The sequence below is a fragment of the Alligator mississippiensis genome, chromosome 1 (genome assembly GCF_030867095.1).
Source record: "Alligator mississippiensis isolate rAllMis1 chromosome 1, rAllMis1, whole genome shotgun sequence".
Lineage (NCBI taxonomy): Eukaryota > Metazoa > Chordata > Crocodylia > Alligatoridae > Alligator > Alligator mississippiensis.
In genome coordinates this window covers 190,056,861-190,070,737 of record NC_081824.1, presented here as the reverse complement: position 1 = coordinate 190,070,737, position 13,877 = coordinate 190,056,861, and the positions used below count along the sequence as shown (strand labels likewise).

At 40.6% G+C, this 13,877-nt stretch overlaps 1 protein-coding gene across 2 annotated transcripts in view; it reads right to left on the bottom strand.

Moving 5' to 3' along the window:
- Positions 1-286: 286 nt before the first annotated feature.
- INTS7 (integrator complex subunit 7) overlaps positions 287-13,877 on the bottom strand; it is a 44,112-nt gene continuing 30,521 nt past the window's right edge. For both annotated transcript variants that reach the window (XM_014598152.3, XM_014598153.3), the window contains 7 exons: positions 9,172-9,366; positions 8,048-8,151; positions 7,570-7,638; positions 6,648-6,780; positions 4,832-4,930; positions 3,130-3,315; positions 287-2,386 (listed from right to left, as the gene is read on the bottom strand). In XM_014598152.3, coding sequence (XP_014453638.2) covers positions 2,081-2,386; positions 3,130-3,315; positions 4,832-4,930; positions 6,648-6,780; positions 7,570-7,638; positions 8,048-8,151; positions 9,172-9,366 — 1,092 coding nt within the window. In that variant the 3' untranslated portion in view covers positions 287-2,080. The remainder of the gene's footprint in view (positions 2,387-3,129; positions 3,316-4,831; positions 4,931-6,647; positions 6,781-7,569; positions 7,639-8,047; positions 8,152-9,171; positions 9,367-13,877) is intronic.

Genomic DNA, 13,877 nt, shown 5'->3' with positions numbered 1-13,877 from the left:
AGCCACTTCTTTCAGCATTCATAAACAAGAGTCAGACACCCTGTTCAAATTTTCCCATTTCCTTGAAAAAACCTTTTTAAGATTCAGTTGCTTCTTCTGATGCACTTAATTTCTTTCATGCTTTGAAATTAAAAGACAAATTGCAAAACCCTTGCGAGATCAGAACCAACCATGCTTAATTCAGGTTTTCTTTTTCAAAAAAATCAAAAGCCAAGAAAGCTCTGTAACTGTCTAAGAAAAATGGGTAACAGGCCCCTGTTCTTCATTCCTCTATGGCAAGCAGATGTAGGTTTTAAAAGTTTTTATTATATTCTATCCATTAAAAAAAAATGGCCGGTCAACTACAGCAGTAAAGCCCATCTACACAGACAAAGACTGCATTCAAGTCTGTCTTGGAGAGGACAACTTTGATGAACAACTGCACATCAGTATTTTAAACTAGTGAGGATAACATACAGGACCTAAAGACACCCAAATATGCCAGTGATGAGCATAATAGGAATTCATTGCTAAGCAGGTCACAAGAAACATACCTCCTCCTCTGCACAGCAATTAAATTATTTGACAAAACTGGAGCCTGGAAAAAACCTCCTCCAGAACACTGGCAGGATCCTTGACATAGTTCTAGGTTTCATTTGGAGTACTGAGCAGGTATTACTCATAAAGGCTAGGCTTGATATATATAATGTGATGCACTTCCTAAGGACAAAAACACTGGTTGGGCTTAGCCCTCTGGGCCTTTTTCTAGGTTTCAGGTAAGGAATAAAGGTGTATTTGTGAGCAGATATATTTTTAAACTGAGTACAAACCAACTAACAGGAGAGCTATTTATTAGTGAAATTCTTCCACAATACCTACTGAACTGACCAACATAGTCCAAAGATCACACTTGCCAAGCACCAGAGCTCTGCCATTTAATAAATCAATTTTTTAAAGCAAATAGTTCAAGATGAAACAGGTAACTTGTAAATTCATCTTCTTTCCTCCTGTGTAAACAAATAAAATAAGTTTCTGAAATGGAGACAAAGATGAAATATAAAAAAAATTCTGTTCTCCTGCTTAAGGAACAAACCAAATTGCTTCCACTGCTAAATCTGTGCTGTCCTTTTAAAAAAAATCTCTGTTCTCCAGCTGATATCCCTTTAGGACATTTATATATAGCACTGAGAGAACAAGCACACACAGTGCTACATGAACATCAGACAAAATGCTGTTGGCTGGTATGCCAATATATTTCCACTTAAACCACAAAACTAATAGCATATCATCTGAAAGGATGCCTGGACATTCCTGCCAACTGCTACACATTGAGAGATGCCCTCTTTGCTTAGCATTAAAAGTATGAAAAATCTGAGTATCATTAGTGGCTCAAGAGAGATTCCAAACATCAGAATCCATCTGGAAGCAGCATGCAGGTACATAGCAGAGTCCATATCCTAAGATGACAATGAAACATGCTAGCCAGATAACTTTGACAGCCTCCCAGCTGGCTAATTTCCAAAACTGTTGTACAACTGGTGTTGGAAAAGGCTATATAGCTAGGTTCCCAAACTGAAGACCCACTATACAAAAAAAGAGCAATTCTCCATTTAAACTGAGCCACACCTATTTATTCTGGAGCCTGAATTTGCCCCTTGATGATTAGCTATGGGAATGCAATAACAATGGCAACTAAGAACACTGGGCACTTACACACATGCAGGGATCCTGCTCCAACACACTGTACTGAGCAGACCCGATTACTCAAGTCTCCTGAAGCACATAAATTGACGCACTCTGGCCTCACGCATCAGTGGTACAGCGCATCTCCGCAATGATAAAATGGCGATGAAATAAAACACTCTCAGTGCAAGCGCGTATTACCCAATTATGCCACTGATACACATGATGCGTGGGCACTTTTAACTAGCGTGGCTCACTAATTAAAAGTTCCCAGCACCATGTCAGGATCACATGTAAAAATGCCCAGAGTACAAAACTGACAGGAACATCAAAAGGAAAAAAAGTGACATCTGCCATGTCCAAGAAAAGTGAGATATTACTAAGCTGGCCCCTTGAAAGCGAATGGCACTTCTGAGGATTAAAACCGTGAGTATGCTGTTCTTTGCTGCTGTTGCTGCTGCTGTTGCTGCTGCTGCGATGCTGGCTGTCCTTGCTGTTGCTGAAGGCGAACCTGCTGTGAGTATGGATCTTCCAGGGATTTAACAAAAATGGTAGTTTTCGGCCCAGTCTTCCAAACAATACCATTTGAATCTATTACAGAGGACTCAACTGTGATATTATGGGTACCAAGGATTGCAAAGTTCAATAGAAACTGAGTACTGAAGTAATCGTTGTGAGGTTCCACCCTCTGCTCCATCTCATTAGTCATGTTGTCAATGGGGATCTGGAAACAAATGAAGGTTAAGAATATCATTCCATACTATCTGTTGAAGGATGTGTTCATTCAGATCCTGACAAGCTTTGACAGAATTGTTCATTAACCTAATTCCTATTTAGCTGTTATTTAGTTAGGGAAGTCAATTTACTATAGACAGAGGGAAATCCAAATGCCTGAAATAAGTCAGGAAGAATGCCTTGAATTCAAAAGGTTGTCTAACTCTACCCCAACTGCAGAGTTGGTCCAATAAAAAGATACCACCCTAGGACATCCTTGCCTCTTGCATAAAATAAGACAGTTAAGTATTTTTTTTAATAGCTAGATAATAGAGAACTGGTTACTTTTGCTCTTCTCTGAAGGAAGTCACAATCACAAGGCCATTCCCATTTGTGAATACCTTTATTGCAAAAAAAAGTCACCACAACATCTGAAATAATACATTTCTACTCAATAATGCCATACATATTGGAGGTACCAGTATCCTGCAGGTACGGATGGAGGACCTAATGCATAAGCGTGGGAAAAAGAATGCGAGCAAGAACTGTACTAAGTGTAGCTCTAACCAGTGCAAGACTTGCCTTCAAGAATGCGAAGACTATTATAGAACAATTATACACATGCATTTATGAGAACGAAACAATAATTGTGCAATTAAAAGGAGGCTTGATAATGAATATAAGTTCACATTCCACCCTTGACAGCAATGCATCAGTAAAATTTAGGACATATGACTGACTGTGTACCCATACCTTGTAATCTTGTCCAGATTTGCTCTGCAATGTTGAAGATACATTTAAACAGACAGACTGAATTTTGCGGAAGAGGCCTGGCTTGGTGCCATGCTGAACCACTCCCTCCACCTTCAACGCCAGCTGTTGATTGTTTTGTACTGCAATGGGCTCTGCTGGGTTCCGTGGAGATGGGGACAAAGCAAGCTGAAACATAAGGAAACAAAGTCTATTTTCAGCACTCTAGTAAATACTCAAGTGCTTTTTCAAAAGAAATGCACAATTGTTAGGTAGAAGAGAACAGCTCCCCAAACTGAAAGGAAGAAGCAGCAGATGGAATGGAAAGAGAAAGGAAGAGCAGGGACTCGGAGTATAAGAAAATTAATAAACAGCATTGGGAACAGACATGGTCCCTGCAGTGGTTGTTTCAATTAGACATTTTGAATGGAACACTAAAAAAAAACAAACAGCCTTCTATTAATTTCTATAACTAAGGACCACATTTTTGAAGTCTGGGCTTATTAAATAACCAAGCAAGAAGATTATTTCAAATTGAAAAGTCAAGATCAGGAGGTTCTCCCTTCCCCATAGGGAGGGAGTTCTAAAGGTCCTCTCCATTTCCTTCCCTAAAGGCTCCCAATTATGCACAGCTGTTTGCTCCCTTTGACTTGAGGAAGGGCACAATTTCTTCCTGAGACTATAGAAGTCACTTCCAAGTGGACAAAGAAGGTTGTTAGAGTGACCAAAGGCATTTTCTCCAGAACTGAGTGTTCTTAAACTCTACTGTTCCAGAACAAAGGGAAATCTTCCACTGAGTTTAAGATTATTTTTTTTTTATCTGCAAGGTTCTATAACTGTAAAGTTTAACTCTGCTTATTTGCTAACTTCTAGATTAATGACTTAGTCTTGAAGAAACAATTGTTGTTATTCCAAAGATCTAAAATAAAATTAAATATTATTTGCACAAACTTTTTCTAAGGAGGGAGTGTCTGTAGTCGGTTCGTAATTGATGCGTATGCACTTTGCAATACCTCACTGTATTGCAAAACCCAGCTTTTTTGAAAGAACAGCTGGAAGTGATCAAGAGTTACACAAGCTAGTTGTGTGATAGTGTCAAGTGCTCATTCATTTCAAATGCCCCTTCCTACAAGAATTCACAATGGTGAGCAAGGTGGTAAATTAGATGATGTCATCTCAACAAACAAGTTCACTTGTGTTTCATCTGAATTTCTTAAGAAATGTAGTCTGCTATCCCAAAGTCAGTTGAAAGGTTATAGGTAGAATTTTCAAGCAGTAACTTGAGGGCATGTCCACAAAGCACTAGATAGTGCCTTAGAGAGAGACCTGAACTATCACTACTACAGTAGGTATATGGGAACCAAGTGTCACTGCTTTAAGCTGAACCCAATTATATTATAAATGGAAAAAGATCAGGAACCAGCAATTCCTAGAATGTTATTTGTGTTACTTAAATAGGCCAAAGGAATTTATTTTTTATAAATCTGCTTTAAAAACCTCTTGAAGTCTACTTACAGGTTGAGACAGATTACATTTCAGCTGAGAAGCAAATATTTAAGACTTGAGTACTACCACACGTGTGGACACCTTTTAAAGATTGATGAACTCTAGAGCGCTCTCATGGTTTTTAATTTTTTATTTTTTTAGTCTCATGTAAGACTCGTAAGCATAAATAGTAATTAAATCCAATCTGAATTTTTCTTACCTTAATGCTTGTCGACTGTAGTTTCTGGAAAAAATATCTTTGAAATGAAAGGGGAACTTTCAGCAAAGCAATGACTGCACTGCACAAGCAAGCTGTATGCTGGAATAAGAAAGGAACATCAAATGAGAAGAAATGCTTTTTACAACAGCAACAGTAAAGCATGTACTTCACTCTTATGCTTGTGGCCATGTCTACTTAAAGACCAATAAATGGACTTACAAGGTTCTAGGATAATAGTTAAGATGGAAAGAGATCATCAAATCAAATTTCTCTCTTGTGCAAGGGTAGAAAACAGATAAAATTTCCTGAACTGAAAGAGCATAAAGTAGCCAAGAAAGAATACATATTAAGTCAATACAACAGTATCATGAAAACCTACGCTGGAACTGGCTGCATCAGGGCTATATCTGAAACCTAGTTTTAGTTTTCTTAAAATATATATGCACACCAGACTCATCTCTCTCACATTTAAGTCAAGAGAAATGCCACTTAAGAGGGAGTTACATTTACTGTAGGCTGACCAGGTTTATCTCAAACCAGTTTCAGTCATTGGGAAGGGTGGCAAATAAACACAGTAATATGCAATATGTAATTTAGAATTAGTAGATAATTTCTTCATTTTTAGGAGCTAAAGAACAGGAGATGCCATGACAGTATGGATGACAATTTGCAGTTCTGCTTAATAATGGCCACTAATGGTAAGAGAAACTAGTTCTAGTATAATATGGCACTGAAGGAAACAGCAGGATGTCATCAGTCTGGCTTTTGTATTTAGTACAATTCGCAGTGTGTTCTCAGATGACCTATGTTGATAAGAGAAACCCTATACGTACCAAATGCTGTACTGAGAGGTGGTTACCTATGTTAGTCTGAAGTCAGGCAAGAGGCAGGGCAATGTGGCACATTAGAGACTAACTAGTTCAGAGAAATATGAGCTTTTGTAGGTAACAACCTACTTTATCAAATGCTATGAATAGACTGGCCAGCCTAATGAAGTAGGCTGTCACCTACAAAAGATCATACCTCTGAACTAGTCAGTCACTAGTACCACCCTGCCCTACCTTCTTCCAAAATGTTGTACTGAAATGTTGTCAACCAGAAAAACATAGCACAGCCAAGTCTGCAACATATAGACTCTACAGCATTTCAGATATCTCAAAAAGAAGTGCTGCATAAGATCCACTACTGAACCAAAAACAAGGATCTGACCAGACCTGATGAAAACCAGGAAGAGCAAAGATAATGCTAACATTCTTCCTTTAAATTTTTCCTCTGATGCTTCTCTTCACCCTCCCCTCTCAACAGCCTCAGATGATGAAGAATGGCAGATTATTCTCTGGATTTCTTGTCTTCCTGTTAGTTTTAAACCATTAGTTATGGGTACTTTGCAACAACTGCAAAATAACATTAAACAGTATTGGAACAGATTACCTGAAGAGACTGTGGAATTTCCATTAATGCAAGTTTAAATGCAGGTTAGACAAATCTTTATCTGGGAGAGTCTAGACAGGAATGAATGTGCCCTTAACTGGGGGCTGGAGTCAATGACCTTCTAAGGTCCTTTCCAGCCCTATTTTTCTATGTGAGATACTTTGCTTCATACTTTAGGCTTATTTTACTTTAATCACTTCCAAGTGCAACATTACCAGTAGTTCTACTGCTTGTTCATTAAAGACCATTATGCTAACTGTAAGTTATGCTAATGAAGGACTGTCCTATTAATATGTTCTTTGGCCTCTCCTCCACAATAGCAAGGAAATATTAGAGGCATTTTTTTAAAAAAGAAATTTCTATTTATATTGTAGCTGCTACTTGCCAAGTAAGACACGGGAGCATATTTCCTGTTCAGCGATTCCACTTCTTCCAATACGTGATTAAATACAGACATCATTCTTCTTTCATATTCACTTTCAACATGTGCAGCTCCACTTGAAGTGTATTCCTGGAAACTAAGAGAGGAAACTATTTCAATGGTGCCCAATGCACTCTACCCATGTTATTAAAGGAATCCTATCCCATGCTTTTCCCAAAAGGATTCTTATCTATATCTTCAATAAAGTAGATAAAGCCTCCCTCACCATCTACCTTACTGCATGCTCCCTCTACTGCCCAGCCCCCTACTGCTACTTTCCCCACTACAGCAGTGGTAGGAATGAATTTAAGATGTCCTCCCAATAATTAGGTTCTACACATGGAAAATTATAACAAATTAATAAGTTTTCCATGTATAGAATCTAAATATTAAGAGGTTATCTTAAACTGGGGGTCATCTTGGATTTGAGTAAGTACAGTAATTTAAGCCAGAAAATATGCATGCAGGTTACTTTAGAGACATGAGGGAAGAGAACCAAAAATACCAAAATCAGAAAATAATGGTATAAAAAAATGTTGGAGTTAAGTGGCAGAGAAAGAATTTGGGAACTTGCTACTTCAATGTTGAGGCAAGTCATCTACACCTAAAACAGTTCAACTGAAGTATCCTTTTCATAAAAATATAATTAATATTATTGGACTTGGTTCAAATTAAAGACAATTTGAATGAAGGCTGCCATGGCATTTTCCAATCAACCTTAGCAACAGATGTCATGGGTATAAGTCTCCCCTATAAAGAATCAAAAGTAAATTTAGACAGACCAGAACATTAAAATGGGGAGAGAAAAAAAAAAAACATACAAAAACTGCTAAGAACCTCTTCTGAACAAGATTAGAGAGCATAGAAGGGGTACCATGAGATTTACCTTGCAGATTCAGGATCCAAAATCAGGGCTTCAATTGCATGAGAAATCAACAGGCAGCTCTGCTGTTGTCTGACATTATATTAAGGATTTATAAATATACCTCAACAAAGAAATACATAGCACTTATCATTAAGGAGAAATGCTAATATGCTAAATGAAGAAACACTATGAGTAATAATGATGACTTAAGTAAAATTATGAGGTTCAATTCAAAAATATGTGCAGCATCTAAAGGGCAGGAATCAGAAGACTTCTAGCTCTCCACATTATTCATAACCAAGCTTATATCAAGCGAAGGAAAACCAACTAATGAAAGATTTATTTTCCAAATAGGCTTCGAAATATTAATATCAGGATTATTAAAATAGCTGTGCACCAGGATTTACACTTCACAAGCAAGAATTTTAAAGATTTGTATCCCCCTTATAAGAAACAGGGGGAGTAGGGAGGAGTAAATTTTGAGCTTCAAACAGGATACAGTTCTACATTCCTTAAAGTTGCTGAGTCAGCATCAAAAGAGGACTGATACAAATCCCCATACCGTGTAGCCAAGTTTCGGAATTCTTCCATAGAGAGTTTCATCTACAGTAAAGAAATAATGAAGATGATCAAGAAAAATTAAAATACAACAGCTACATATATATTTTTTTAACACTGAACGAATATGGCAATATTGCAATAGTCTGGCAATATACCTATTAGGAGGCACCAATGAAGATTTTCTTGGCTGATACCAACAGCTGATGATTAATCAGCCATATCAGCCGATACCAATCCAATAAGCAATTTAAAGGAATGCAGCTGGGCAGCCACTAGCCCCAGTCTCCCCCGACCCTGCAGACCCCGCCTGCCCCCCGCAATCCCACCCCGGAGCCTGGCTTCTCCCCTATCCCCCAAGCACCCCCCTGCTAGCTCCCCCATTCCCAACTTACCGTAGATGGAATGGCTTTTTTTTAAACTTCATTTAACCTCCCCCTAAGCTCCCTAAACGTCTGTATGTACCCACACTGAACTACAAAATAAAACACTCACTGAATAATTTTTCTACAACAAAATAATAAACATAACCTAGTAATTTTTGTCACCAATTAACATGTCTTATAAAAATAGTACAATTAAACCTCTATGATAATTCAACAGCTAATAAGACTTTCATCTCTCTTTTACAATCTACAGCTTATCTTGTGGATTGTCAACTCCTCAGGACAATACCTTTTTAAGTGGTATTATACAGTACCAAGGAGGCTATCGGTGTTCTGAGATTTAAATCAAATTGCCAATTTCTCTGTAGACATCCCTCTTCTGCATGTCTGTAACAATCCAAATCTTACAAGACACTGAAAAAAAGGCATACCACTATAACATCTGAGCACACTAAATGGGTAAAGAAACACCTGAGGTATTGGTGTATACAGAAGAAACTCTGACTAAGTTTTGTACAGGTATCTGGGTTATGGAAAAAAACCCACAAGCCCCAGTATGCTGTGACAGGCACAACATTCTCCCTTTCATTTCTTCTGTCAGAGAGCTAAATTCCTCATCTGAACAGGGGGACTAAAGTTCAAACAAACTGCACAAGAGAGGGAAATAATGAACACATGCCTGGTTAGAAATGCGCCCACACCGCTGGAGGTCATTTCCTGATGTCATGGCTATTGTTGTAGCAATGGCTGGTGGTGGACTAGTTTTCAGACTGTTGCAGGTACAAATGAGTTGGGAGAAGGCCTGTAGAAGGTCAATCCTGAGTTTGACAAACCCACACTGAAAGCTCAGGGGGTTAAGTGGTGTGCTGGCAGCCTGAAAAATAAAGCCAAGAAATTAACAGTCCAAGTCTAAAGCAAATGCAATACAACATCACAGAACTGTTTCATAAGGTAAAAGAAATGTCTGTTATGATTCCAATATTCTTTCTTAAAATTTAGGATAATATCAAAACAGATCAATTCATTTGTATAAAGGTACAACAGCAAAAGAACTTCATTACATTGATGGACATAAGAACATCAACATTTTCAATTCAGACTTCATGAGATCTTAAATCAAGCTAAGTGAATCTTTTGATTTTTGTAAGGAGATGTCACTAGGCTAAAATTACAACTCAGTCTTTTATCCCATCTCAGTTAACCTGAAGAGCCCAAGAGCTCTGTCACAGTGTACATTTAAACATTTAAACCCCATATGTGCTTCGTTATCCACCTCCCAGGGGCTGGGCTTCAGTCAGGTGACCAGTTATCAACTTCTAAAAGCCTGGAGGTTATCAACTTCTAGTAGCCTCTAGCAGCCTGGAGCGCTTCCTAGAAGAAGAGGCATGCTCAGTTAGAAAAATGATTTAGAAGACCTTCAGTCCAAGACAACTGGGAAAGGGACTTTTCATATCAGCCAGAGGGAAAGCCTGACTGGAGCTACCTGCTGGAACAGGAAGGAAAAGAAATCCTCAAGATGAAGTCACAGAACCTTGAGGAAGAGCCTTCCTTCAAAGGAAGTACCATGCACTGCACAGTGCAGACTGGGAACTGCAACTATTGAGGAATCCTAACTAAGATTCCTAGCGAGGGTTGGTGTAGAAGACACAATGGACTGCTGAGCCCTGCAAGGACCCTGACTGAAAAGGGAAAGACTCAAAGTGTTACATTGCTAGACATCTGTTTTATTAAACTGGCTGCATACACACATTCAAATAGCCTGGGAGAATTCTCACAGGTTTGTTCTGGCAGAGAAACTTACCCAGAGCTGCATGTACAGACATTCAAGTGCTGAGGTCCTGAACAATGGACAGCTTGCAGAGCTAAAACTATGCAGCCAGGGGGGGTCTGTGAAGACATCTCAGCATGCTCTGCAGGTTCCCTTAAGTTTGCCTGGCAACAGATGGCAGCAGTGCATAGGCAGCCCTGATTGGCTGACCCAGACAGCCCATGGTCAGCCTGTTACCCTGCCGCACAATGTGGGAATTGTGAAGGGGATCTGTTGCATCCCCTGCAAAAACAGCAAAGTACACCAAGCAATACATCCTCTCCAGAAGGGCGGAGAAAGAGGGAATGAGGATGCGGAAGGACTCACGACAAGTACAGACATTCACTCTCTCAGGAGAAACTCTCCTGGGAATGACTTAAATCCAGTTGTTCCAAGGTTATTTTTCTCCTAGAGCAGACCATTTTACTCTGGGAGAAACAGCCTGAACATCTGTACACTCATGGTTTCTCCTGGGAGAGCAGCAACTCTCCCAGAAGAAACAATGTTTGTACAAGGCCAAAATCATCTGAATGGTGTCAAATTTATAATGCACCTGGCCAGTTTTGAGAAACCCAAGAGTGAGCAAAACTGAACAGTGGCAAGCTATGAGGCTGGGTAAGGTAAGAGCTGGTTACATGCCTCTCCTACAATAAAGTACAAATCATACAGAATTGTACAGTCTACCTACCTTATTCCACTTCCCTCAACTACCCCCACCCCCCAGCTCTGTCTCTAAAGGAATTTTTAGTGCTGGTCAAGGTTTTCAGATTAGAAAACAAAGACCTTTATTTATCTACAGAGCAAATATACATCCTTACAAGCATTTCTTACCCAATCCCAGCAAGGAGCGAGTACCTCTAGCAGCAAGAGGGTAAATTCAGTTTCTGAGCCTTATCACTTGTTGACCCCCCCGCTACCCAGAGTGCCTACTGTCACATCACAATTCTACATTTGTCCACTAGAAACTCTTTTGCCATGTAACATGGCTAATTATAATAGCTTTTCAGTAACTGCTGGGCTAGATTTCAAACCAATGACCTACAAATTTAAGGCTCTATGACATTACACATCAAGTGAGCTAGCAAGCCCCGTTCTCTTGTCTCCAAATCTGTAAAGGAAAGTCCTGAATCTACTCTGTTTAGAGAATTCATCCTTTAGGAGAAGTTTCAAGTAAAAGCTGAATTCTGTAAGGCAGCGTTTCCCAACCTTTTCCGTCCCACGGCACACTTACAAGGATAAAAAAACCACTGTGGCACACAGGACGCAGATGGGGAGGGATGGGGGGGGGAGGAGGGGGCACGCATGCAACCAGACGCAGAGCAGCAGGGAGAGGGTGGCACAGCACCTGAATCACTGGCTGGAGCCATGCCCAAGGCCTGCAACAGACAGACAGACAGACAGGGCTCCCCAAAATTTCGTGGCACACCTGCTCGGGCCTGATGGCACACCAGTTGGGAAATGCTACTGTAAGGAACCTACAAAACTGTAAAGACATTAGATTGATTACACATACCACTGTGATCCTAACAAAGTAGAATGCCTGACATGAGCTTGACGCAAAGGAAAATGTAAGTAGCTTGTTAATTTCTATATTCTTTCTTCACGTTACCTTTTTTAAGATAATAAACATCCAAGTCAATTCAGACTAGGTACTTTGTGAAAGACCACGCCTCATCTCAGTAAGTCTATGTTAACTAGGAATAGTTAACACAAGACCTACATGGGAACTGTAGTTAGAATACTTCACAGAACAAATTTGCCTCTTTAGAAGAGAGCGAGGTTTAGGGGAAAAAATCATGGTGTTGCTTATACAAACATATTAGAGCAAGTAAGACTAAGCTGTACATCCAGATTTAGGAAGGTTGCACACATGGCCAGAAGGAATCATGCAGGTGTTTAACAGATGTGACATGGCAGCACACTGTCCCAGACAAGCTCTGCTAGCTGACCAGAAGCAATAAAATAGTATGTACATTGTGTTCTAGCAAGAAAAAAAGCATCTCAGTCAGCTTACTCCTTTACTAGTTAAAACAGAGCCATAAATAGGTAGGGCCCCACTGCTACTACTTACCCTGGGTCTCAGTGGAGGCAGTAAGGCAGCAAGCAGTTACACAACAAGGAGCAAGAATTCTCTTATCCCTGTGACATCTACTGACAGAGACACTGGAGCAGGGACAGCCAGCAAATACAATGATGAGTCATGATCTACCTTTAAACAGCAATAACTGGGAGCATGACAGCCATACAGGAAGATCAAGAGTATTAAGAACACTACTTGGCTCTCATATAGCGATGTGAAGGCCCAGGAAAAAAAAAAAGGAAAACTGAAAATTTTTAGAAAAATTAAAAAATCTCTTATGAAATATTGTCATTTAGAATGATGAATAGAATGTTTAAGATAAAGTATTCCTATATTGCTACCCTTTACTCCTCAAAAATGTTTTCTAATAACTATGTAATAGGAAGACTTTTATGTAAGACTATCTACTATAGTATCAGATCATTACAATTCCCGTACACCAAGGACAACCAGTACAGTACAACTCTTGAATGCAAAAGCAAAATGCATTTCTGCCCCCAAGGGGGCACTGCCATTTTCACAAGAGAAGGAAGAAGGATTCAATGCCCTCTTTGTTTGTGGACTTCCTCTATTGTTGACTTTTGATCTAGAGGTTGGTGGATCTGCTCCTATCCTCCTGCCTAAGCCTCAAAGGACTGGGAGTAGACACTGGCAGCAGCATGCATTCATTCCTGTAGAGATTACGCAGGGATCCGGGTTTTCTGTTACCCACAGAAAAACAGAGAAAACCACGGATTTCCCTTTTTAGCAGAGAAACCTGCAGATTCCCTGCTTTTGCAAAGAGCTCTGCAGGCTGGTTGAGCTCCAGCCTGCAAGAGTTGTTTGCAAACAGGGCAGGAAACCCCCAGCCCTACCCAGAGGGGGAGGGGGAAGGGCAGGGCCTGAGGCACTCAGTCAGCCACAGCTCCGGGCTCAGCTTCACTCTTCCCTCCTGGAGCCTGAGGTAAGTGGGGCTGGCAGGGGGACCCTCTGGCAGGGGGCATCAGTAGGGCTGGGGATAGCCAGCCCTGCCCCTGCCTGAGCAGGCAAAGCAGTGGGGGAGCTGGCTCCAGGCTGCTTCTGCTGCAGTTGCCTGCTCTTGGGGGCAGGGAGCTGCAGACTTGGGTCCCTGGCCCCATAGACCTAGCAACTGGGGACCCCCACTGGCAGGGCTAGGGGGCAGGGGCTGTGGGTGGGGGCAAGAGGCATGAGATGGGCACAGGGCTGTTGTGGAGGCAGTGAGGGCAGGGCTGGGGTGGATCTTTGGGGAGGCGAGTGAGGGGTACCAGCAGGACTGGGGGAAGCATTGGAAGCAAGTGAGGGGTACCTGCCAGGGCTAGGCGGGGCTTCAGGGGGCTTTTAATTTTAATAACAGATTTGGGGGGTTTTGTCAGAGAATTTGTGATTTTTTTGTCAGAGAAAAAGATCCCTGGATTAGAAACAAGGAGCTTATGGCCCTTGTTGCTCAAAAGCCTCAGGAAAGGAGACAGAACAAGTCTAAAAGTTTTGGAGTTGGAAG